Here is a 26,070-nt window from a genome sequence, read left to right as displayed (position 1 = left end):
TTCACCCACAGAAAGGGTCTTGGGAGGCATCTAGTGGGGAGCACGGGTGGACTCCCACTACCAGAGGACTCCCATCGCCGGGCAGCCTCCCATCCCCCATCCCCGGGCGGACTCCCACACCGGGTGGACTCCCAGCACCAGGCAGACTCCCGTTCCCGGGCGGACTCCAGTCACCAGGCGGACCCCCCAGCACCAGGTGGACTCCCACTACCAGAGGACTCCCATCGCCGGGCGGCCTCTCCTCCCCAGGCGGACTCACACCTGGCGGACTCCCATCCCTGGGCGGACTCCCACACCGGGAAGACCCCCAGCACCAGGCGGACTCTGGTCACCGGGAGGACTCCCACAGTGGGCGGACTCCCATCCCCGGGCGGACTCCGGTACCCGGGCGGACTCCCACACCGGACGGACACTCGTCCCCAGGCAGACTCCCAGCACCGGGAGGACTCCCATCCCTGAGCGGACTCTGGCACTGACCCTGCACCAGCCCCGCTCAGCACTCAGGCCTCTGCCTAGGGTGCCCCCCGCCCCCCCCGCCCCTTGTGCCCCACCTGCCCAGGGGTGGCAAGTCTGTGTGTGAGCCCACCCCCGACCCAGGAGCAGACGCCGGCGCCACGTGCAGAGCCCTCTCCAGGAGGAAGCAGACTCACCATGTTCATGACGGTGAGGATGAACCTCTGGGCCGCCTCAGCCCCGTGGTACTGCACCATGTCGGCGTCGGCCACCACCAGGGTCTCCACCGTGTGTTCGCTGGTCAGCCGGATGGCATTCCTCCGCTGCCGCCCGTCCCGCGACTGCCGGCCCTTCCTCGGCTTCTTCTTTTCTAGAAAACAACAGAGACATTCATGCCGCGCTTTGCTGTTTCCTCACCACAGGGAAAGGATATTAGTAAACAGTGAGTAACCCTCTGCTGACTCTTCAGATCAGTTGATTTCCTAGAAGACCTTACTTTGCTAAACAGCTAGGGTTATTACTGAGTCCCACGTCAGAACATCTGGACACTCAAAGCCGCCACTTGAGGACTGACATACAGATTTGTGGGTGCAAACACCTCTGACCAACATCAAAGGTTGATGTCAATAACATGCACTTTCAGAATTGGAATGTGAACAGAAAGACAGTTCCTTAATTCGATAGCTATTATTTCCATTTTTACATCAGCCCACACGGAAGCCTTTCTTTGGGACTGGAATGAAAATCTTCCATGCGGGCTGATATAAAAATGAAAATAATAGCTATCAAATTAAGGAACTGCCTTTCTTTCTCTTCTTGGAAGAAAAGTTATGACCAATCTAGACAGCTTATTAAAAAACAGAGACATTACTTTGCCAACAAAGGTCTGTCTAGTCAAAGCTATGATTTTTCCAGTAGTCATATATGGATGTGAGAGTTGGACTATAAAGAAAGCTGAGCACCGAAGACTGATGTTTTTGAACTGTGGTTTTGGAGAAGACTCTTGAGAGTCCCTTGGACTGCAAGGAGATCCAACCAGTCAATCCTGAAGGAAATAAGTCCTGAATATTCATTGGAAGGACTGATGTTGAAGCTGAAACTCCAATACTTTGGTCACCTGATGCAAAGAACTGACTCATTGGAAAAGCCCCTGATTCTGAGAAAGATTGAAGGCGGGAGGGGAAGGGGACGACAGAGGATGAAATGGTTGGATGGAATCACTGACTCAATGGACATGAGTTTGAGTACACTCTGGGAGGCCTGGCATGCTGCAGTCCATGGAGTCGCAAAGAGTCAGATACAACTGAGCAACTGAACTGAACACAGAAGCCAGCTCTGCTACAACCTCTATAGAATAAACTCAGCCCATAGGTGTACAAACTGGTTTCATACAGTGACTCAGTCATTCTAGAACCGAAGATGAACACAAAAAAACCTGAAATACGGTTCATAGTGTATAAACAGTCTGTGCAGTGAGACAAACTGAAAAACAACCTACAACCACAGAGAAAGCCAATGATGCTAAAACAGTGGGCAGTCATGCAAAGCACAATTGTGAAGATTATTTAGTGATGTATATTTAGTGATGTAGAGAGAAGCACATATGAATCTATATATAGTTAAATCTCAGGTTGGCAAAGATTTAACACACAAGCATCTTCAGGCCCAGAGATAATAACCTTCTTTAGGAAGAACTTAACTAAAATATGAATCATGGGTGATGTGTGATCTTCATTTTCCTTTTTTTCCTCTGTATTTTCCAAATTTATACAATAGAACAAGTACTTATTTATTTAAAGTATTATCCCTGAGTCTGAGAAAACCCCAGAAGTCACTTTTAAACTATAAGCAATAAAACAGAGGGCCTGGGGAGCAAAATATGTCATCTGACTTATCACAGAAACGCAAGACAAAATGTATGACTGTCTTGTCAACCTGCAGGGTGGTTCCCTCCTCCCCAAAGCCAGGCTCACCTCCCATGGAGACTTCCAGGCCTTAGGAGTGGAATTTAGGAAGACAGGGTCTATTCTAAGAGAAAAGATATGGTCTCAGATGGTACTGCCTTTGCACACGGCCAGAATGAAAGAGGCCCCTGGCTGGCAATCTCACTCTGGACCTGCACTCACATTCACGGAGCCCCTCTGAATACAAGGAAGGTAGACCATGGGCAACCTCCAAATTCTGAGCTCAGCATGCTTGCCGGGCACTCACTGCCTGAATCAGGCCAACCTATCCATCTTGGAATATGCGATAAGCCACGTCACCCTCACTTTAAAGCAGCAGAAGTGAAGGGCCACCCAAATAGGAGCTTTGCTGTAACCAGCACACCCACATTTTCCAAGGTGATGAAGAAACAAACTGTGCACTGTGGCTCCTCCCTAAGCTGGGAGTTATTACCCATCTTTCCGCATCCCCAACTCATGGATTCCTCTGCAGCTACTCCCCACACTGGCTGCTTATTTTCACCATGTCTGTGTTTTCTGGTTCCTGCATGAATACAGCTGCATTTTTAGCAGTGTCTAAAGGATGCATGAGCAATATTTCTCTGGAAGATGCTGGGCTGAAACAGCTAAGTGGTGAGTGCTTTCCTAGAAAGGTATTCTAGCACTTCCCACCAGAGGAGTAGGTGACCCCTGGACTTTTCACACAGCAAAACACTGCACTGGGCATCCGTCTTTCAAGTAGGACCAACAAGAACTGCCTCTCCCTCCCTGATGGACCTGGGAGAGCTAACAAATGGTGCCACAAAGGGTGTAATGTTGCACGTTAACATCTGCCCAGAATACTCAGTCACAGGTAAAACACAACAGTCGGGGCTCTGTGGTTGTTAAAGGGTTTGCAACTACAATGACTTTGTCTGCCCCTTTTGCCCCCAGCCCCGGGCCCAGTACATGTTGTGAAGTAAACACTCACCGAATGAGTGCATGCTTGAGTGGATGGATGAATGAATGCATGGATGAATGAGTGAGTGGAATCCCTATTTCCCACATAACAAAGCTGAAGTCAAGCACTGGGCAGGGGTGGATTTGGCCCTAGAACCCAGGCCTCACCCCACAGCTCTGACTCTCCTGCCTGCACTGCTTTGGGTGTGAACAGGCTCCTCAGTGTCATCTGAACTTAAAACACAGGGACAGGAAAGGCCACGGAAAACTCAGCAGGAAAGGACTCTGTGCATGGCCTTGACTGCTGTAGGACCTGAGCGGGAGGAGCAGCCTTCTGCCTCCACGCGCACCAGGCCCTCGAGTCAGAGCAGCAAGTACACAGCTGGCCCGGGGCACGCGTGCTCCTGCTGTGTCCCCTCACCAACAACCTCGAACTGGGGCTGTCACACGGCAACCACGATAGGTTGGCTGGTGATCCCTCCACACGTTCAAGGACGTGAACTGGTGTTCACGGACACCCTGGTGCTCCGTCCTTTCCCAAGCATAAGAAGAGGAGCCTAAAGACTCGAATCAGATTCCCACAGCCAGCTGGGTTTCAGGAAATCAGAATTTTTCAGATTTCACGGGACAGTGTAGTGTCCGGGTCGCATACTGAACACCCCTTCCAGGGACGTCTAGGACAGCAAACCCTCATCAAAGGCAATACTTTCTTCTGCAGTGGAATGAGTACATAAAGACACTCAGCAGTCAGCATCCAGAAGCCTGGATTGGGGAACAGCAGGTAAGATAGCCAGCGAGGACCTGTACTCCCTCTCCCTACACGTGGGAACAGGAGGAGCAGAAGACAGCTCACTGCCCTCCTCAATCCCTGCTCCCAGCAACCCCTCCATCAGCAAAGCTCTACAGCCATCACGCCTGATGATTCTTTCTTTCCTACAGGGAGAACAGAACCATAATCTATTTTTACCTTTAATTCCATGAACTGCATCAATATTCCCTAATAAAGTCTCAGCAATACCAATATTCACAGATGAGAAGCATATTGAAAAGCAACAAGAAAAACATCAATTTCAGAATAAAATTGGTCCTGAATCTAGACCTCAGAGGAGAGGTCAAAATTGAGGCCAAGCAGGCAGGCAGCCACCTGGGGGCCCTCCAGGCTCACTTGGTAATCAGCTGTCTCCCTCCACTGTGGGAACGGGGGAGGCGGCCCTCACCCCACCGATGAGGACAGACCGCAGCCTGCGAGGCCCCAGGTCTGTTGTCACAGACGCCGGGGATCACTCCCAAGTCCTGCCCAACAGTGTCTTTTGCCAGAACATCGCTGGGGCTTGGTGCTGACTTGGTAGACTTTCAATCTCGGGCTTCACATTATTTTTCTTACATTTATTTTCCCCTTGCCCCAATTATCTATCAAAGAAGAAAATTATGTGTGTGTATGCAAGTTACCATGAACCTTGTTTGGGACAAGATGCAGGAGAGAAGAAGACAAGGAAGAAACCAAAGGCATTCTAAACACTGTACATTTAGCATATCCAAATCATTCGAAGAGTTTGGGGAGTGTTCAAAATGCTGAGCGAGTATATAATTTACTGTAGTTATTAGTTTTGCTCTTGGTAAAGAAAAAGAATAAGCTGTTATGAATTGTCAAGCTCTATATAACAACAGCAGAGAATTTAGGTATTCACAAGGGAAAACCAATGCATAAACTATAAAATACTTCATGTAAGAATTCAAACAGTGGAAGTCAGCCCTGAAATTACTCTATGTCCTGCAAGGAGGATCCTTGCAGGTCTGATTCTATAACGTCATCTCCAGGGAAGACCTCAGGTTATTCTCATGCCAAAGGAGCCCTGCCAGCTGCAGAAGCAAATCAGAAGGAAAACAGACACTGTGGAAGAGATGGAGGCAGCCACCCAAGGACACTGGGAAGACAAAGACGAGCCTCTCCCCCAGGAACTGGGTGGAAGGCATCCAACACGCTCACAGAGTCAATGAGAACATGCACACTTAACCTGAACTTGGCGTTCAAGCCAGAAACATAAACATTTCCCACACGCAGCACTCAAGGTCCAGACACAAGAACGTCCCCACCCGGGTACACTAGTTCAGTGGACAACCAGAACCCTCAGCACCGGGGAGGAGTCCAGAGCCACGTGTTCCTTTAGCTGCCCTGACCATGGGTTTTCTCCAGCTCTCTCGTGGGCAGGATGAGAACAGTCCCATTGGAAGCCCTTGCAGCTCTGTGATGTGTTGCCCAGAATTCACCTGAGGCCAGAGGACGGCCACCTGTCCCTCGTTCTCGTCTGGAGGCACGGCTCGGGGATCTGCGCCCAAGCCCCTGAGACCTTCGTAAGCCCTGGGGAGAGGGGTCTCCTCTGGGGCTGGGAGAGGGGTCCCCACTGGCAGGACAGGCCCTGGTGCCCAAAGTGAGCACAGGGCACAGGAGTTCTTCACCCTGGGGGCCATGGAGGCCTACAGATGAGTAGCAAGCAACGACAGGATTCAAAACAGGGATGTGGTTTGGGGCAGACCAGAGCGTGCACCGAGCTCAACCACAAGCTACTTGTGGGACTCTGGGCAAGGCTCAGAACCTCGCCAAGTCCACGTGACTGTCTTCAAAATCGGAACGATCACCCCCACCGCACACGCCTGCACAGTGACTGAGGTGCTTATGGAGCACGTAGTTCATTCTCTGGGATGCTGTGATTCTTCAATAAATGGCACCCTAATTGCAATGACAGTTATGACTCTGGTGACAGCCAGGTCACCTAGTGGCCAAGGACAGAGCTTTAGAGACAGAATACTTGGATTCAAATGAGGGTCCCCATTGTTCTGTCTGATCTGGGGTAAATCATGTGCCCCCTGCTAGCCTCAGATAACTTATCTATGAGGCAGAGGGACAACAGCTCCTCTCTCAGTGGGCTGCGATCAGGCTTAAAGGAGATCCAGGTGCAATCCCTGAGCTGAGTGCCTGGCTCACAGTACGTGCTCAAAAAAGCTTAGCTCTACTGATGACGGACCACTGCTGTTCTTCATAGAGACAAATGAGGAGGGTGGGCCTGGAAGCTTCAGCCAGGGTGTCCCAGATGGCTGTGTGACCCATGCAGCTCATCTAGTGCTCCCTCTGAACACTGCTGAGGAGGAAACGAGACAGCCCCAGGAAGCCCCAAAGAGCATCTGGCAGGAGAATGCATACCGCCAAGGCTATGGTCAGGAGGGGCGATGGGACACAGACCCAGAGACACACCTGACCTGCATAGAAACCTTCTGAAGTGCCAAAACTGTCCTCCCAACCCATAATTTGTGTATAGCGGGTTCTAGTTTTTAGACAAGGTTTCCCCCAGGGAATCACTTTTTAGAACCCTCATTTTCACACCTTATTCTTTTGGAAACAAACAGTCCCTGGGCTGTCTGAGGATGCGCTCTGGAAAGTTGTTCCTAGGGAGCACTCATTGCTTCTGAAGGCTCTCTAGATGAAGTGCATGGGCCCACGTGTGCGCTGGGGACAGGTGAAGTCACACCTGTGAAGCCAGTGCTCTGAGGACGTGGCTTCCCAAAGCTGCAGCCGAGGTCCCACCAGAGCCTCCAGGGTGAGCTCACTCCACCCTGCAGACTGTTGTCAACCTCACCTCCAGACAAGACAAGCAAACGGAGACCCCCAGAAACGTGTCCAGCATCTTGCTCCTGGAGGCCACTAACCCCACTGACTGGGAGTCCAGCCTCGCAGAATGACCACTGTCCACTCTGCCCTTGAATTGGGTTCTGAGTTTCCTGAAATCAGGAGAAAAATTAAAAGCTTAAGAAAAACATGCCAGATAATCAGTTTTACACAGCCCTCCAACAGGAGGAACACCATTCCTCAGGGAAAGACAGTATTTTCCTAACACCAACTTCTAAAATAAAAATAACAAGTCAGACTTCATCTAGGGGCCACTGCACTAGCCAGCGCTTCCCACACTTTATGACAAACGTGATCATGGATTTAGTTTAGCTACATCTCTCAGGAACCTTCTACAGGAGTGGAGGGCCAAAAACTACAGCACTCATCAGAGGGAATTCCAAAGAAATTGTCCTACATGTTCCAAGTGGATGGCCTCGGGGATCCCTCGGTCCCGGGGGCAGTGGGAGCACCCAGAGGAGCCACTATGGGCCCGCAGCCAACAAAACAGGCGGGCAGAGCCGAGAAGGGGGATGACCGGCAGTCAGAGCTAGAAAGAAGAGGGAGGGCACGCGCTTCCAGAATCAGGGGTCAGCCCAGCGGGCAGGGCCCTGGGCTCGCTCAGTGTCAGACTCACCAAGGCGCCACGCTAACCTCCCTGCCGGGGCAGGCCGGGCTGCCATGCAGGACATGGGGAGGGAGCCTTCTTTTCTGTACCAGCCACATCAGAAACGAACTCAAAACTGGACAACAGAAGTTACCCTGAGAACAGTGAAACCTCTTAGACCAGGCTGAACAGGAGGCTGGAGCTCTGGGGTCTACCCCGCTTGCCGGGGAGAACCCCTGTAGCCCACTGCAGGGGGAGGACCTGAGCAGACGACCCTGAGGCTCTTGGAGTGCCCCCTCCTCCCCGAGCCCCCTCTCCCCAGGAATCCTGCAAACTCCAAACTCCCATCCATGCTATAGTCTAACGTGGGTCTATACTTAGCTTCTGGGCTAGACTGTGAGCTTAAGGACCCAAACATCACCCTCTGGACCTTCCAAATTGCCAAGCATGGCCTAGTGCATAGCAGAAACATTTGAGAATTACACTTGGTTGAGTGATTTTTTTAACTCTTTGAATTCCTAATTAATAGCAAGATTTTCAACAAACTTAACCTAAATGTCCTGAAATTAAATTCACATACAGCAGGACCATCACCTAAGGGGGCAGTTGTTCCATGGCTCAGTCGTGTCCGAATGTTTGTGATCCGTGGACCACAACACACCAGGCTTCCCTATCCTTCACCTCTTCACAGAAGGCGGGGGCAACGCTAACTGTGAGGAGCCCAGCTATGGCACCCGATGGAGCTGAGTAGAGTATGCCTGTGTTGTGGGGGCCGGGGGCAAGCTTCCTCATTTCTAAAACTAGGGGATAATTACTCCACTCTCTTAGGATGGATGTGAGTCAGGTGTAACACAGGACCAGGTGTATAACTGTTACTATTCAGTCACGAAGTCATGTCCGACTTTTTGTGACCCCATGGACTACAGCACGCCAGGCCTCCCTGTCCTTCACTATCTCCTGGAGTTTGCCCAAGTTCATGTTCATTGAATCGGTGATGCCATCCAACCATCTCATCCTCTGCCGCCCTCTTCTTTTGCCTTCAATCTTTCCCAGCATCAGGGTCTTTTCCAATGAGTCAGCTCTTCTCATCAGGTGGCCAAAGTATCAGAGCTTCAGCTTCAGCATCAGTCCTTCCAATAAGTATTCAGGGTTGATTTTCTTTCAGATTGACTGGTTCAGGTATATAAGTGCACTCAAATATGCTGCTAGTTTTATTTCTATCCTTATCATTACATCACTATTACTGCTGTTAACTACTAGGGTCTAAATGCTAGTTTTTAAACTTTGTGTGAGTGACCCAAAACAAATAGTGGATGCTCGTATACACCCTACAGGGTCTGACCAGGATCTCTAGTCTAGATACTCACCAATCAACTTGTTGTCTTCAATATTTCTTACTAGGCAGGAGCATGAAATAATTTCCCTAAGGACATCCTTAATCATGCAACAACAAATTAGAATTGTACAAAAATAACAGTTTCAAGAGAAGTGGCTTTTAACTCCTGCTCAATATCCCAATGTAACCTCCCAACATTCCAGAGGGTGGAATATTTTAATCATCACAAATGTGACAGAACACAAAACATGACTGTACATGAAATCAGCCATTTAAACCATGAAAAATTAATGATGTTTCATTAGAAGAGATTTCCATAAAAGAATGGAAATCAAATGTTTCTCATTAAGATAGAAAACAGACAGTGTGAGTCCTTCTCCTTGGGGGAGAGACCGACTCTTGCCCCAAGCGGGATCCTGTGTACAGACAGACACCCCTGCCACGGCCACACAAATCCATTTTCAGGGCACCAAAGCCACTGCTGCCACAGCAACTAAATTAGTAAGATGTGTAGTTTAAACTGCATGTACAAGAGCCCATTGTCTTTTGTCTTTAATTTTTTCAAAATAAGCATGTATGAGATATAATAAAAAATACCTTCAAGATGGGAATTGGAAACTGAAAATTCACCTGGGCCTGATCTTGATGCCCACGAAGGTTCCACTTAACAGAAAGGTATCCATTTCCCACGCACCAGTTATTTGTCCTTTTTCTCCTAGCCCTCTCTTTTGCATTCCACTCTGGGGTGGTGGTGGTGGTGGTGGTGGTGGTGGTGGTTACTCAGTTGCTTAGTTGTGTCTTACTCTTCACGACCCCATGGACTACAGCACGCCAGGCTTCCCTGTCCTTCACTGTCTCCTGGAGTTTGCTCAAACTCATGTCCATTGAGTCAGTGACGCTATGCTACCATCTCATCCTCTGTCGTCCCCTTCTCCTCTTGCCCTCAATATTCCCCAGCATCAGGGTCTTTTCCAGTGAGTCAGCTCTTCTCATAAGGTGGCCAAAGTACTGGAGCTTCAGCTTCAGCGTCAGTCCTTCCAATGAACATTCAGGGTTGATTTCCTTTAGGATTGACTGGTTTGATTTCCTTGCAGTTCAAAGGACTCTCAAGAGTCTTCTCCAGCACCACAATTCAAAACATCAATTCTTCAGCACTCAGCCTTCTTTATGGTCCGAATTTTATTGATATCATTCATATATGATACAATTTTACTGTTGAACATGCACAGTTCAATGGTTTTAGTATATTCTCAGAGTTATGCAACCATCACCATCATCAATTGTAGAGGACCTGCAAACTACTTCCTGGACTCCCGTGCTGGCTGGGCGTGCTGGAGGGAGACAGGAAGGTAGGAGATACGGAGAAGGGGCCCCTGTTTTTCAGCACAGGGTAACAACTATTCCAGCAGTGGTGGGCAGCTGCCGCTCCAGCCTCTAGCTCCTGGGGAGCTCCCAGCCCAGCTTCCTCATCTCCTTCAGAGGTACATCCACAGGGACACCAACGTGGCTGTCAGTCCTTAAACTACTTTCTGCGCTGCATTCAAGCTTTGAGGACTCCTCCCAGGTCCATGGAAATAGTAAGGAGTGTACTTTCACATGGCAGAGCACTGCCATGGACGGAATGCTGCCCTTCACCCTGAACCATCTTTAACAAAAGCCAGTCAGTGGTGCCCCATGAAGGACATGCATGCATCACTGTGTGCCCAGATTTCTCAACAACCTATCACCGCCACATCCAAAGACCTGGCGACAGCACCTTGCAGATTCAGTCAACGTGGGGAAAGCACTGGAGGAGGAAACATGAAGAGCTAGTCCAGTTTTTAAGTTCATACACACACAGACTTACAAACAACATGCTTCCCAAGAAAACTGTCAGATCCAAAAAAATTATTTTCTAATCACTTTTTTTCCTTCAACAAAGGGTCTTCTTATTTTAAAAAAACAACAAAACAGCAAAAAATCTGGAATGATAGGTCCACAGCTGAAGATGAGCTCCCAGCCAGGTGAACTTTTGGCAGTTGCATAAATCCAACATCCTTGAAAAATAATGGCCTTCTCTTTCTCTTTCTCTCTCTTTTTTTTTTTTTTTTGAATAAGGAAAAAAATAAGTTTTGTGCTCCAAGTATGAATTCTTTAAATAACTTTCCCCAAGGCCAAGTCATTTTTATAAAAGGCATATTTTTTCACGTAAATTCCTTATAAAGAAAGGTGGAAAATAAAGATTTTTTTGTGGTTAAGATCTTGAATGAAGGACTGATCAACCTTGGAGTTCAAAATCAGTCCCTTCACTAGGCGGGAGGTGTCCCCCACCTCCACCCCCACCCTGGGAGGCAGCAGGGCTGGGGTAAGAAAGCTGAACTGGCCCTGCCAGACCTTTCCACTCATGATTAGAGCCACGTGGGCACCAAGTAGCCAGGCACCACTGTCTGTGGGTGAGGCTCATTCAGTCAGTAAATATTGAATTGTGAACCTACCGTGCAAGGCAATGTAAGTGATCACCAGAAGGAATAAACATTAACTACAAGAACAGATGCATATATAAAAATCATAAATACAACAAATGTTTGCAAAGAAAGAACAACGCTATGAAAAGATAAAAGGAGGGGGTTCCAATTTAGATTGGGTTCCATCAGGAAGTGACAACCGGACCAAGATTAGAAGGATAAGCAAGAGTTAATCAGGGTGGGTGAGAAGAGAGGAGATGGGAGCAGTCCAGGCAATGGGAACAGCAGGTGCACAGGCCCTGGGGACAGAAGAAAGCACAGCATGTTCCAGAAACCACCGGGATCCCAGAGCAAGAGAGAACGTGGCTGGCAAAGAGGCTGAGCGACCAGACAGAGGCACACTTGTAGGGTCACGTGCAATATGCTCGGGGTTTTCTTCCTTATCCCTGGAACAGTGGCCAGTCACCAGGGCTCAGGTTTCCAATGTGTCACTCTGGCTGTTGTGGGTACAACAGATTCCAGGGGAGTTGGATGATCGCTACAGGAGCACAGGTAAACAAGGACCACAGCTGGACAGGGCGGGGCAGATAGATTCCAAGAGGCATGGGTTGGCCAAAAAGTTCATTCAGTTTTTTTGCATAAGATGTTATGGAAAAGTCCCAACAAATTTTCTGGCCAACCCAATACTTCAAAGGTGAGGTCAAGAATACTGGGGATATCAAGGTACCAGGTTAAGACAGTTATCAAAAATAACCCCTGGTTTGTATGGTTGTGCTAATTATTGAATAAGGGACCCCTATAACAGGGCCAGATGTGGGAGAAAAAAGCACTGCAAGTTTTGGCCCTGTTAAGTTTCAGGTGCTTTTAAAGCACTCAAGTGCAGCGGTCAAGTTGAATGTGGAGTGTGCAGACTTGGCGCTCAAAGGCAAAGGTGAGATCAGAGACAGGCATTCAGGAATCAACAATCCCAGACCAATCCTCCCGGGACCTCAAAACTGCATGACTGGGTAGAAGAGATGACACCAGCAGCAGAGGGGCAATTCTAGGAAAAGAGGGCATGCAGCCACAGGAGCAGATGGAACAGCATCAAGGGGAAGGGCCAGGCGGGGACCCCGGGGGGCCTTACAGGGGTGCTCCTGCCACAGGACCGGGGGGCTGAAGCCAGTGAAGGGAAAAGTGAGAGAAGGAAACTGCAGACTTTAGAGGAGGAGAGAAACAAGGATACTGCCTGAAAGTACTAGAATTGAGGGAAGCTTTCCTTGAGGTGGGAAAAAACTCACACATCCAATGAGGAAAACCTGGCCTATGGAGGAGGGCCATCTCCACTCGGTTTCTGCCTCCCTACCATCTAGTCACAGGCCGCATCCACAAGAACAAGGCTTCCAACATGCCCGCCTCATGCCAACCGAGGAAAGGCGTGACTGCTCCACAGCCACTCGTCACACCACAGCCTTGCACTAGTTAAGCAAGATTAACTCTTGCTTATCCTTCTAATCTTGGCCCGTGTGAATCTGTGGCTGGCTCCGTGCTGGGTGCTCTGCTCAATGGAGGGAGAGAAGCATACAGAACCTCAACAGTCCTATAAACCCCACACAGATGAAAAGAATCGTCAAGGAAACAGCCCCGACTTCTAGGGAAAGCGGGCTTCCAACTGGACGGAGAGGAGGAAGAAAAGCACATTCATTTTATCAGAAAATGACAGAGGTGCACAAACAGAAAAAAGCAGCAAGGCAAACGCAAGGCAGCAGCATCTCAGAAGAGACGCTGGGCCTACTGCAGTAAGGACGCTTCAAGCTGGCTGTCGCCAAGGTCCCAGAAGGTAAGGCAGATGGCTGCGATTCACATCAGTCCAAAACCTTGTCTCAACCTCTATTAAATATTAAATGTTCTCATAAAAGATACTGTATTAGTCAGCTAGGACTGCCATGACAGAGTGACACAGACTGGGTGGCTTAAACTACAGACAGTTATCTTCACAGTTTTAGAGACTAGAAGCCAAGACTGAGGGGTCAGCAGGGCTGGTTTCTTCTGAGGCCTCTCTCCTGATTTGCAGATGGCCATCTTATCCCTTCATTTTCACAGGTCTTCCCTCTGTATCCATCTAAGTCCAAGTTTCCTCTTCTTATAAGGACTCTCTAATGACCCCATCTAACTCAATCACTTCATTAAAGGCCCTATTTCCAGATACAGTCATAGTCTGAGGTGCCAGGAGTTCAGTTCTGTTCAGTTCAGTCACTCAGTCATGTCCGACTCTTTGCACCCCCATGGACCGCAGCACGCCAGGCCTCCCTGTCCATTACCAACTCCTGAAGCTTACTCAAACTCATGTCCATTGAGTTGGTGATGCCATCCAACCATCTCATCCTCTGTCATCCCCTTCTCCTCCTGCCTTCAATCTATCCCAGCATCAGGGCCTTTTCAAATGAGTCTGTTCTTTGCATCAGGTGGCCCAAGTATTGGAGTTTCAGCTTCAACATCAGTCCTTCCAATGAACATTCAGGACTGATTTCCTTTAAGATGGACTGGTTGAATCTCCTTGCAGTCCAAGGGACTCTCAAGAGTCTTCTCCAACACCACAATTCAAAAGCATCAATTCTTTGGTGCTCAGCTTTCTTTATAGTGCAACTCTCACATCCATACATGACCACTGGAAAAACCGTAGCTTAGACTAGACGGACCTTTGTTGATCAGGGGTTAGGACTTCAATACAAAGATTTGGGGGGACACATTTCAGCCCATTAACAGATGACCATCTTCTTTCTTGCCTTAAGCACTGTGGACTGCGCAGGTCACTTTCACATGAGTTGGAGTGCGTATATTTACACAGTCAGGACAACATGTGAGTCCCAGAAAGGACAATCATCTCAGAGGTCCATCGAGATACATTTGGAAAATTCAAGAAAACAAATGCAAATGCTTTGGATTTATCACGCTTCTCCCACCACTTTCCAGTTAAGCTTGTTGCTGAAAGATGACACTAGCCTACTAGAGCTCAATGGCTTTACCCTCCAAATTGATGGAAGAGAAAAAAAAAAAAGGACACCCCCCAAACACACAGCTTGGGGGAAGAATAATTAACATGCTCATACTTCAGTCAGAACAAGACAGGACGGACAAAAGCCTAAAAAGAAATCGACTTGTCTTCTGCACCTGGAATCCTCCACAGGGATCCTGGGTATTGTTTCTTTTGAGAGATGGTTTTTCATCTTTGACAAAGAAGTACAAGAAACTTTAGACAGCCCAGATACTTCTCCACCTTTGAAAGGAGGGCACGCCACTCTCTGGACCAGGAACTCTACTTCCGTGCTTTAACATAAAACTAAAATACAGGTAAAGGCTTCTTCCTCCCACTCCCTCCCCTGATAATGCAGTAGTGCTCAGCACAGGCCTCAGGTGGCCTGGACATGTCCCCAGGGATGTGGGCTTTAAGGTGGGGACTGCCCTTTCCACCTGTTTATCCCATGGTGAGCAGGGTACCTGGTATACTATTTTTGAATGTATTAATGAATGAGAGGATGAAGCCTATAAACAACAAACAAAAGGATCAAAAAACCCTTTGCCTTATTTTTAGAAGCTTAGGGAAAACAAATTTCTGGTTCTGTCTTGGATGTCAGCGGTTCTTCCAAAAACAATAATCACATATTTCCAAAGCAGTTAATACTAAGATATCCTTCACTCCTCCAAAGGCCCCTTGACTCTCACAGAAGCCCTAGATGTACCCTACTCATGGACAGAGAGCTCAAATAACCCACCAGCAGACCCAGAGGTGTGAAAACAAGTCAAGTCTTCCATTTTTGGCCTACACCCAGTAATCAGACCACTCAACATGCCAGCAAATTTGGAAAACTCAGCAGTGGCCACAGGACTGGAAAAGGTCAGTTTTCATTCCAATCCCAAAGAAAGGCAATGCCAAAGAAAGCTCAAACTACCACACAATTGCAGTCATCTCACACGCTAGTAAAGTGATGCTTAAAATTCTTCAAGCCAGGCTTCAGCAATACATGAATTGTGAACTTCCAGATGTTCAAACTGGTTTTAGAAAAGGCAGAGGAACCAGAGATCAAATTGCCAACATCTGCTGGATCATAGAAAAAGCAAGAGTGTTTCAGAAAAACATCTATTTCTGCTTTATTGACTATGCCAAAGCCTTTGACTGTATGGATCACAATAAACTGTGGAAAATTCTGAAAGAGATGGGAATACCAGAACACCTGACCTGCCTCTTGAGAAATCTGTATGCAGGTCAGGAAGCAACAGTTAGAACTGGACATGGAACAATGGACTGGCTCCAAATAGGAAAAGGAGTACGTCAAGGCTGTATATTGTCACCCTGCTTATTTAACTTATACACAGAGTACATCATGAGAAATGCAAGGCTGGAGGAAGCACAAGCTGGAATCAAGATTGCTGGGAGAAATATCAATAACCTCAGATAATGCAGATGACACCACCCTTATGGCAGAAAGTGAAGAAGAACTAAAGAGCCTCTTGATGAAAGTGAAAGAGGAGAGTGAAAAAGTTGGCTTAAAGCTCAACATTCAGAAAACTGAGATCATGGCATCCAGTCCCATCACTTCATGGGAAATAGATGGGGAAACAGTGGAAACAGTGGCTGACTTTATTTTTCTGGACTCCAAAATCACTGCAGATGGTGACTGCAGCCATGAAATTAAAAGACACTTACTCCTTGAAAGGAAGGTTATGACCAACTTAGACAACATATTAAAAAGCAGAGACATTACTTTACCAACAAAGGTCCATCTAGTCAAGGCTATGGTTTTTCCAGTGGTCATGCATGGATGTGACAGTTGGACTATAAAGAAAGCTGAGCACCAAAGAATTGATGCTTTTGAATTGTGGTGCTGGAGAAGACTCTTGAGAGTCCCTTGGACTGCAAGGAGATCCAACCAGTCCATCCTAAAGGAGAACAGTCCTGGGTGTTCATTGGTAGGACTGATGTTGAAGCTGAAACTCCAATACTTTCACCACCTGATGCGAAGAATTGACTCACTTGAAAAGACCATGACAGGAGGAGAAGGGGAACAGAGGATGAGATGGTTGGGTGACATCACTGACTCAACAGACATGGGTTTCAGTGGACTCTGGGAGTTGGTGATGGACAGGGAGGCCTGGTGTGCTGTGGTTCACGGGGTCACAAAGAGTTGGACACAACTGAATGACTGAACTGACTGACTGACAGTAATCAGACTATGACTCTTTCCCAAAGAACTGCCTTCCCAAATGCCAAGGATGCTTCAGGGTCAAAGAACCTGCCCAGAAAGGCACTTTACTTAAGTCACCAGACCACATTTTTCTTTTCCTTGGAGCACTTACTGCAATTTGAAATTATTTAATTGTTCTGTGTTTAATAATAGTCTCTTCTACTCTATAGGAAGCTCAATAAGAATAGGAATCATCGCAGTTTATGCATTGTTTCATACGTACTGCCTACCACATAGTAGGTACTTTGTAAATAGTTTTAAAGTAAGTGAGAAAGTAAATGAAAGAATATTGGACTTTTGTACTAACAGGATTTCCAAATATCTGTTGAATCATAGAAAAAGCAAGAGAATTGCAGAAAAACATCTACTTCTGCTTCATTGACAACGATAAAGCCTTTGACTTGTGTGGATCACAAAAAACTGTGGAAAATTCTTAAAGATATGAGAGTACCATATCTTTATCTGCTTCCTGAGAAATCTGTATGCAGGTCAAGAAGCAACAGTTAAAGCCAGACATGAAACAACAGACTGGTTCAAAACTGGAAAAGCAGTATATCAAGGCTGGATACTGTCACTCTGCTTATTTAACTTGTATGCAGAGTACATCATGTGAAATACTGGGCTGAATGAATCACAAGCTGGAATCAAGATTGCTAGGAGAAATATCAATAACCTCAGATATGCAGATGATACTGCCTTAATGGCAGAAAGAAAAGAAGAACTAAAGAGCCTCTTGATGAAACTGAAAGAGGAGAGTGAAAAGCCTGGCTTAAAACTCAACATTCAAAATACAAAGATCATGGCTTCTGGTCCCATCACTTCCTGGCATAGATGGGGAAAAAAAATGCAAGCAGTGACAGACTGTATTTTCTTGGGCTCCAAAATCACTGCATATGGTTACTACAGCCATAGAATTAAAAGATGCTTGCTCCTTGGGAGGTATGACAAAACTAAGCAGTGCATTAAAAAGCAGAAACTTCACTTTGCCAACAGAGATCTGTCTAGTCAAAGCTATGGTTTTTCCAGTAGTCATGTATGGATGTGAGAGTTGGACCATAAAGAAGGCTGAGTGCTGAAGAATTGATGCTTTTGAACTGTGGTGTTGGAGAATACTTTTGAGAGTCTCAGACAGGAAGGAGATCCAACCAGTCCATCCTAAAGGAAATCAACCCTGAATATTCATTGGAAGGACTGATGCTAAAGTTGAATCTCCAATACTTGGTCACCTGATGTGAAGAGCTGACTCACTGGAAAATACCCTGATGCTGGGAAAAATTGAGGGTAGGAGGAGAAGGGGGCAATGGAGGACGAGATGGATGGATGGCATCATCAAAGAAATGGACATAAGTGTAAGCCAACTTCAGGAGATAGTGATGGACACGGAATACTGGCGTGCGTCAGTCCATGGGGTCACAAAGAGTTGGACACAACTTAGTGACTGAACAAATCAAATCAAAATTACTATGATAGGCTTCCCAGGTGGCACCATGTGAAAGTCGCTCAGTCATGTCTGACTCTGTGACCCCACTGACTATCCAGACCATGGAATTCTCCAGGCCAGGATACTGGAGTGGGTAACTTTCCCTTCTCCAGGGGATCTTCCCAACCCAGGCTGCCCACATTGCAGGCAGATTCTTTACCAGCTGGTCCATAGGGTCCATAGGGGAAGCCGAAGAATACTGGAGTGGGTAGCCTATCCCTTCTCCAGCAGATCTTCCCATGTGGCATTAGTGGTAAAGAATCCACCTGCCAATGCAGGAGATATGAGTTCAGTCCCTGGGTCAGGAAAATCCCCTGAAGAAGGACATGGTAATCCACTCCAGTGATCTTGCCTGGAAAATCTCAGGGATAGAGGAGCCTGGCTGGCTGCATTCCATGGGTTAAGAGTCGGACAGGAATGAGCGACCATGTGCACACACACACACACACTACTATGATAAATATGTTCTTAATTTTATTATGTTTTAATTGTATTTGATGTTTAAATCTTTACCCATGCTTTTACCATCTTTTTCGTGTCATTTCTGAGTCTTTGCCACTGAATAGATGGTTTTAACACCTTTATTACAAAAACAATATTTTTTTATCCTCTGTCATGTTTTTAGTTCCGTTTTCTCTTAATTACCATGTGAGCTATATTTTCCTGAGTTTGTCATCTCTAGTACTGAGAAGGCAATTCTACAATAAGCTATCTTTACAATCTTATGAAACATTCTTTTGGTGTCAAGAACATAGTAGAACTTTGTCTTCCCCTTTGTACGGAGAAGAATTTAGCATCCCTTTTTTCTTCCAGATCTTTTTCCATTTTTCTGCTTTGTAAATATTTCTTAAATTTGAGGTACAGAATATTAATAAAGTACTTCATAGTTTACATCTTTCATTACTTTTTACAAGTTTTATTGAGATATGATTCACATACAATTCACCCACTTTAAGTATATAATAGCTTTTAGTATAGTCTCAGAGTTGCACAATCATCATGACAGTAATAGACCATTTTTATTACCCAAAATGAAACTTCATACCCATTAGCAACCACTTCCCATTTCCCTCTGCCCTCCACCACTGCCACCCTGGGAAATCACTAATTACTTTCTGTCTCCATAGGTTTACCTATTCTTAATATTTCATATAAATAGAATCATTAATACATGGTCTTTTGCATCTAGTATATTTCACTTATGAACATATTCTCAAGGTTCATCCATCTAGCATGTATCGATACTTCATCTCTTTTTATGGCCAAATAAGACTTCATTGTGATCTACATAGTCAATGGCTTTGGCATAGTCAATAAAGTAGAAATAGATGTTTTTCTGGAACTCTCTTGCTTTTTCCATGATCCAGCGGATGTTGGCAATTTGATCTCTGGTTCCTTTGCCTTTTTAAAATCCAGCTTGAACATCTGGAAGTTCACGGTTCATGTACTGTTGAAGCCTGGCTTGGAGAATTTTGAGTATTACTTTGCTAGTATGTGAGATGAGTGCAATTGTGTGGTAGTTTGAGCATTCTTTGGCATTGCCTTTCTTTGGGATTGGAATGAAAACTGACCTTTTCCAGTCTGCGGCCACTGATGAGTTTTCCAAATTTGCTGGCATGTTGAGTGCAGCACTTTCACAGCATCATCTTTTAGGATCTGAAATAGCTCAACTGGAATTCCATCACCTCCACTAGCTCTGTTCATAGTGATGTTTCCTAAGGCCCGCTTGACTTTGCATTCCAGGAAGTCTGGCTCTAGGTGAGGATCACACCACCATGATTATCTGGGTTGTGAAGTATAGTTCTTTTTTGTATAGTTCTTCTGTGTATTATTGCCACCTCTTCTTAATATCTTCTGCTTCTGTTAGGCCCATACCATTTCTATCTTTTATTGTGCCCATCTTTCCATGAAAAGTTTCCTTGGTATCTCTAATTTTCCTGAAGAGATCTCTAGTCTTTCCCATTCTATTGTTTTCCTCTATTTCTTTGCACTGATCACTGTATACATGTCAAGAAGCAACAGTTAGAACTGGACATGGAACAACAGACTGGTTCCAAATCAGGAAAGGAGTATGTCAAGGCTGTATATTGTCACCCTGCTTATTTAACTTATATGCAGAATAAATCATGTGAAATGCCAGGCTGGATGAAGCACAAGCTGGAATCAAGATTGCCGGGAGAAATATCAATAACCTCAGATATGTAGATGACACCACCCTTATGGCAGAAAACAAAGAAGAGCTAAAGAGCCTCTTGATGAAAGTGAAAGAGGAGAGTGAAAAAGTTGGCTTAAAACTCAACATTCAGAAAACGAAGATCATGGCATCTGGTCCCATCACTTCATGGCAAATAGATGGGGTAACAGGGGAAACAGTGACAGACTTTATTTTAGGGGGCTGCAAAATCACTTCAGATGGTGACTGCAGCCATGCAATTAAAAGATGCTTGCTCCTTGGAAGAAAAGTTATGACCAACCTAGACAGCTTAATAAAAAACAGAGACATTACTTTGCCAACAATGGTCCATCTAGTCAAAGCTATGATTTTTCCAGTAGTCATGTATGGATGTGAGAATTGGACTATAAAGAAAGCTGAGTGCCAAAGAATCAATGCTTTTGAACTGTGGTGTTGAAGACTCTTGAGAGTCCTTTGGACAGCAAGGAGATACAACCAGTCCATCATAAAGGAAATCAGTCCTGAGCATTCATTGGAAGGACTGATGCTAAAGCTGAAGCTCTAATACTTTGGCTACCTGATGTGAAGAGCTACCTCACTGGAAAAGACCTTAATGCTGGGAGAGATTGAGGGTAGGAGGAGAAGCAAGCAACAGCAGATGAGATGGATGGATGGCATCATCAAAGAGATGGACATGAGTGTGAGCCAACTTCAGGAGATAGTGATGGACAGGGAATACTGGCATGGGGCAGTCCATGGGGTCGCAAAGAGTTGGATACAACTTAGTGACTGAACTGAATTGAATTGAAGACTTCATTGTATGGAATACTACTTTGTGCAATTGTGCACAAGTGTTCATCAGTTGAGGGACATTTGAGTTTTTTCATATTTTGGCTACTGTGAATAACACTGCCATGAACATTCATGTTAAAGTTATCATGTGAACAAATGCTTTAATTTCTCTGGGGTACATACCTTAGAGTAGAATTGCTTGGTCATGTATTAACCCTTTGCTTAAACTTTTGAGGAACTGCCAACCTGTTTTCTCAAAGTGCTTGCACCATTTTTATTCCCAGCAGTAGCACATGAAGGTTCCAATTTCTCTGCTTTTCCACCAACACTTGTTATTGCCCATCTTTTTACTGTAATCATCCAAGTGGGTATGAAGTGGTATCTCACTGTGGTTCTGACTTGCATTTTCCTCTGCTTGCCTGGAAGAGCCCATGGACAGAGGAGCCTGGTGGGCTCCAGTCCATGGGGTCGCTAAGAGTTGGGCACGACTGAGCAACTTCACTTTCACTTTCCACTTTCATGCACTGGAGAAGGAAATGGCAACCCACTCCAGTGTTCTTGCCTGGAGAATCCCAGGGACAGAGGAGCCTAGTGGGCTGCCATCTACCGGGTCGCACAGAGTCGGACACGACTGAAGCGACTTAGCAGCAGCAGCAGCAGCAGCAACAATGCTGAGTATCTTTTCATGTGATTATTGGTCATTTGTATATATTCTTCAGAGAACCATCTTATTAAGCCTTTTGCCTATTTTTCAACTGAGGTGTCTTTTTATAACTGAATTATATAATATATCCCAGATACAAGTTCCTTATCAGATACATGATTTGGAGAAATTCTCTTCTATCATGTAAGTTATCTTTTCATTTTCTTGATGGTATCTTTGGAGCACAAAAAGTTTTAATTGTGATGAAGTCAAATGTATCTTTATTTCCTTTGGTTTCTTGTGTGTTTGGTATTATATCTAAGAAATCATTGCCTAATCCAAGGTCACAAAGACTTATTCCTATATTTTCTTCTAAGACCATGATAGCTTTAAATTTAGGTCTTTGGTCTTCCAATAACTTTTTAATTATTGTTTTCTATTTGTAACTGTATTTGCATCAATTAGTTAAGACTTAATGCTATGGTAAACCAGTTTCAATCAGCAACATCAACTTCTTATATTAAGACTTCCCAATTCCTAATCTCTTAATTTTGTTTTAGCTCAGAATCAACTGCAATTATATTGATTTCTTCTTATGTTCTAGAATTATGTTCCTCTAGGAATTATGTTCTTCTAGGAATACATTCTTGACAGAAGAAGGACAAGTAGGGTGTACAGTTTCTAAGAGCACCAGGTGCCCTCACATGTGAAAAACAAATTGTCTGAGTGTCAAATTCTTGGAACACAATCACGTCCTATCCCAACACTGCAATCTTGGCTCTACTGTGTTCTAGGACTTAGTATCATGGACAACTCAGAACTGCCAGATTTTTGTTTCTTTTGAGTAACCCGTTTTGTCATCTTCAGTTCAGTCCAGTTCAGTCTCTCAGTCGCGTCCAACTCTTTGCAACCCCATGAATCGCAGCACGCCAGGCCTCCCTGTCCATCACCATCTCCCAGAGTTCACTCATGTCCATCGAGTCAGTGATGCCATCCAGCTATCTCATCCTCTGTTGTCCCCTTCTCCTCCTGCCCCCAATCCCTCCCAGCATCACAGTCTTTTCCAATGAGTCAACCCTTTGCATGACATGGCCAAAGTGCTGGAGTTTCAGCTTTAGCATCATTCCTTCCAAAGAAATCCCAGGGCTGATCTCCTTCAGAATGGACTGGTTGGATCTCCTTGCAGTCCAAGGGACTCTCAAGAGTCTTCTCCAACACCACAGTTCAAAAGCATCAATTCTCCTGCACTCAGCCTTCTTCACAGTCCAACTCTCACATCCATACATGACCACAGGAAAAACCATAGCCTTGACTAGACGAACCTTTGTTGGCAAAGTAATGTCTCTGCTTTTGAATATGCTATCTAGGTTGGTCACAACTTTCCTTCCAAGGAATAAGCGTCTTTTAATTTCATGGCTGCAGTCACCATCTATAGTGATTCTGGAGCCCAGAAAAATAAAGTCTGACACTGTTTCCACTGTTTCCCCATCTATTTGCCATGAAGTGGTGGGACCGGATGCCATGATCTTAGTTTTTTGAATGTTGAGCTTTAAGCCAACTTTTTCACTCTCCACTTTCACTTTCATCAAGAGGCTTTTGAGTTCCTCTTCACTTTCTGCCATAAGGGTGGTGTCATCTGCATATCTGAGGTTATTGATATTTCTCCCGGGAATCTTGATTCCAGCTTGTGTTTCTTCCAGTCCAGCGTTTCTCATGATGTACTCTGCATATAAGTTAAATAAACAGGGTGACAATATACAGCCTTGATGAACTCCTTTTCCTATTTGGAACCAGTCCGTTGTTCCATGTCCAATTCTAACTGTTGCTTCCTGACCTGCATACAAATTTCTCAAGAGGCAGATCAGGTGGTCTGGTATTCCCATCTCTTTCAGAATTTTCCACAGTTTATTGTGATCCACACAGTCAAAGGCTTTGGCATAGTCAATAAAGCAGAAATAGATGTTTTTCTGGAACTCTCTTGCTTTTTGCGTGATCCAGCAGATGTTGGCAATTTGATCTCTGGTTCCTCTGCCTCTTTTAAAACCAGCTTGAACATCTGGAAGTTCACGGTTCATATATTGCTGAAGCCTGGCTTGGAGAATTTTGAGCATTACTTTACTAGCGTGTGAGATGAGTGCAATTGTGCGGTAGTTTGACCATTCTTTGGCATTGCCTTTCTTTGGGACTGGAATGAAAACTGACCTTTTCCAGTCCTGTGGCCACTGCTGAGTTTTGCAAATTTGCTGGCATATTGAGTGCAGCACTTTCACAGCATCATCTTTCAGGATTTGGAATAGCTCAACTGGAATTCCATCACCTCCACTAGCTTTGTTCGTAGTGATGCTTTCTAAGGCCCACTTGACTTCACATTCCAGCATGTCTGGCTCTAGGCCAGTGATCACACCATCGTGTTTATCTGGGTCATGAAGATCTTTTTTGTACAGTTCTTCTGTGTATTCTTGCTATAACTTTTCTTATTATTGTAACTCACACATTCTTCCAGAATAGAGAGCTGTTAGGTCTAGATATATGAATTTTGATCAAAACACAGTAAGCCTTTTACTAAGTAAATGCAAAACTTTACTGGGGAGCATTTTCCCTATGCTCCCCAGTAAGTCCTTGTTGCTTATCTATTTTATATATAGTAATGTGTATATGTTAACCTCATAATTTATCCTCCCTCGCTTTTCCCCTTTGGTAACAATAAGTTCATTTTCTCTCTGTGAGTCTGTTTCTGTTTTGCAAATAAATTCATTCATAATACTTTTAGATTCTATCACACAGTATTTGTCTCTCTGTCCATCCATGTTGCTGCAAATGGCAGCATTTCATTTTTTAGGTATAAGGAATATTCCAGTGTGTGTGTGTGTATATATACACATACACATATATATGTATGCATATATACATATACATATATATGTATACATATACATATCTGTATACATACATATATATATACATGCACACACTACAGGTTCTTTATCCACTCAGCTGTGGATGGACACTTAGGTTGCTTCTATGTCTTGGCTATTGTAAATAGTGCTGCTATGAAAACTGGGTACATGCATCTTTTCAAATTGAAAGTTTTCACCTTTTCTGGTTATATGTCTAGGAGTGGGATCACTGGATCATATGATAGGTCTGTATGTAGCTTTATAAGGAAACTCCATACTGTTTTCCATAGTAAAGCCCTGTCTTCTTACATCCCATTAGGACATGTAATAAATCCTTTCCATAGATATGTTTTTTTCTGCATAGCCTTTCCCTGATAGGCTGTAGTATTTGTATTGAGATCCTCAGACAGGTTTTCTCTGCACACTCAAATTGGACTCAGAAGAGGTCTATCTAAAGCTAACGCCAAGACTTGGATGATCAGGTCTCCCCTGATCACAGCAGTCAGCATCCCATCTCAGACCTGCTGCTAGAGGGCAGGTGGACAAGCAGTCTCCAGTAGGCATCTATGCAGTCAGCTCTGCCAGGCTATGGTGGGACCCTGTGCCTCTCCAGGGAGCAATACTGTACATTCTGAACCGATGGGACGCTTAACCTGGATCCACAGGCCTCCTTCTGTCCACAGGTTGATGCTAGATGCAGAGTGCCAGCGACACGCACTTGACCACAGAGCCGCCCTGGAGCTAAGCTGCAGAACGGCCGTAAAACAACGGCCATGCCAAAGCAAGAGGGACAGCCAGCCATTTTCCTAAGTAGATAAATCTTCTGAAATTCAAAGCCAAGGACAAACAAGAGATGGAAAAATATTTTTTCTGGCTCTCCTTCAGTGGGGCAGGATTTGGCCACTCTGAAAAGGCCACTGACTACCCTTACCAATCCAGGCCCAAGTCCGTACTGATTTTGATAACGGACTACCCATTTCCTTCATTTTTCTAAATGTGATTTTGCCTTTTTTTATCTTCATGCAGGTTTTAGTGGAAGGACTATTTGACAGTTGCAGGGTGAAATGCAAGGCTGTGCTGCAAGCATGCTTTGCAGTACCCACAATGCCTCTGCCATTTCAAAGATTAATAAGAGGGCATTTCTATGGCCTCCTAGTCTGAATGTGTCATCATATTCTGGGTGATTTATTTAAATCTGCTGCCACTGTATGGTCTCCTATAACAGACTCATTTGGACTGTCCTAAGCTCTGTACTAGAGTCTTTACAAGGAGCTCAAGGAGTTGTAAGTCTACCAACCTCAGCATTTGACTCCTGAGAGATAGCACTCCCACACATCAAGTCCAGACCCTGACAGCTCACTGGGAGCTGAGATGCCCCAGGGCCTCCTCAGGGCGTTCAGAGGAGTTGCGTGCTCTCTGTCTATGGTACTTTTCTGCCCTCTCTTTTAGAGACAGGGTAACCCCTCCATCTCCCTCCCCC

General features: G+C 45.4%; 1 protein-coding gene across 3 annotated transcripts in view; it reads right to left on the bottom strand.

Moving 5' to 3' along the window:
- Positions 1-26,070, bottom strand: part of ADAMTS17 (ADAM metallopeptidase with thrombospondin type 1 motif 17) — a 404,698-nt gene that overhangs the window by 335,616 nt on the left and 43,012 nt on the right. For all 3 annotated transcript variants that reach the window (XM_019983858.2, XM_070775014.1, XM_070775015.1), the window contains exon 4: positions 651-823. In XM_019983858.2, coding sequence (XP_019839417.2) covers positions 651-823 — 173 coding nt within the window. The remainder of the gene's footprint in view (positions 1-650; positions 824-26,070) is intronic.

The sequence above is a fragment of the Bos indicus genome, chromosome 21 (assembly GCF_029378745.1).
Source record: "Bos indicus isolate NIAB-ARS_2022 breed Sahiwal x Tharparkar chromosome 21, NIAB-ARS_B.indTharparkar_mat_pri_1.0, whole genome shotgun sequence".
Lineage (NCBI taxonomy): Eukaryota > Metazoa > Chordata > Mammalia > Artiodactyla > Bovidae > Bos > Bos indicus.
This window is presented reverse-complemented; position numbering and strand designations above follow the sequence as displayed.